The sequence below is a fragment of the Lottia gigantea genome (assembly GCF_000327385.1).
Source record: "Lottia gigantea unplaced genomic scaffold LOTGIsca_10612, whole genome shotgun sequence".
In the NCBI taxonomy this organism is placed as follows: Eukaryota; Metazoa; Mollusca; class Gastropoda; family Lottiidae; genus Lottia; species Lottia gigantea.
Genome location: NW_008706908.1, coordinates 1 through 1,342, shown reverse-complemented (window position 1 = coordinate 1,342; position 1,342 = coordinate 1). Strand labels below are relative to the sequence as shown.

The 1,342-nt window shown below is 39.3% G+C and overlaps 1 protein-coding gene across 1 annotated transcript; it reads right to left on the bottom strand.

The window, feature by feature from the left end:
• Positions 1 to 1,109: 1,109 nt before the first annotated feature.
• LOTGIDRAFT_71067 (hypothetical protein) lies at positions 1,110 to 1,342 on the bottom strand (the record flags this gene model as incomplete). Its single annotated transcript, XM_009046778.1, has 1 exon — positions 1,110 to 1,342. A coding segment is annotated over one exon (233 nt), but the record flags the coding sequence as incomplete, so codon positions are not given.

The window sequence follows — 1,342 nt, the reverse complement described above, 5'->3', positions numbered from 1 at the left end:
CCACAAGTCACTGTTGACCCTTGGTGGCATCGTTGTGTTTTCTTCGACCAATAGCCGAGGTGGAAGAGCAGCTAAATGTTTGACATTAGTGGACTTTTGCGATTAATTTTAGTGCATAAACATTCTGCTAGGTGTCGTAGTAAACTGGAGTCAAGTGAAGTCAGAGTTCATCAGCTAAGCCGACCTAACCGCTGTTTGGTTGAAGTCAATCAATGAGGCGAATCTTAACAAGTATTCGCTCCTGTCGAGCTCAGTTGCAAACGTCTCCCAGTATGCCGTTGGAACCGATGTGGGCCCAATCCCACTCTGTAAAAGACACATTCTCGAATTGAATACTTACCGTTGTACGAGCCAGGTATTTTTAAATGTTTACTGAAATATATTGAGTTGTAGAAAGTTTCATGTGGATGTAAAGCCGGTTTCAATCGTTCAGCAAACTCCAAAGCCTCTGGTGCAGTTCTAAGAAATTCGATGAACTTCCGGTTAGCAACAATATGCTGCGAGCCTTTCATAACCGTAAATCCAGTGATATTACCTACTTTCGACATTCGGTTCTTCCACATTTGCGGTCTAAAACGAAAAAAAAAAAATCTCTGAATGATTGAAAAAGATATTTCAAAACATCATGTATTCTGATCATTACTATTACTATTAAAGTTTAATTGGAAATGAGATCCTGGACCAATCAGATGGCTGAAACATGATGATCTTAAGATCCACGACTGGCAGTTTAGTTCAGTTAAATCAATAAATAGTCAGTCGTAGGTGATACGAAGTTGACTAACGGAAGCACTACCAGTGGAATCATAATTTGTCTTACATTGAGAGGGATTAGAGCCCAGATGAAAACAATCAAATCACTATAGACGGAGTTATTGCACTGCCACACTACAGAAGTTTTACAGACTAACGCTTGAGGGAACTATTGACGTATAAAGAATCGTTATAGACTGAGCTATTCCACTGCCACGGAAAGTCGAGTCTAGGTGAGAGGGAAGTTTTGACATTTAAAAATCCGAGACAAGGCAGTAAGTTGGAGATGGTTGAAAGTCTAGTAAATGGTTATAATACCTGAAAGGACCACCTGTAATTGAGCTAGCACCGTTAAATGCTTTCAATATAGTAACCATTTCTAAATTGGTCTTCAACGGAAACTCAGAACCAGCTAGATTTATGTAGTATTTCCAGTCGAATTTCAATGCATCGTCCATACAATTTAAATCTGCTTGAAACACAGAATATTGTCCCCATGTTACCTTCACTACACGGGAAGTTACATGTACATTATCAAAACACTTCGTTATATCAGACACAGCTTTCAGTAGAAATTTGGGAGCTTTGG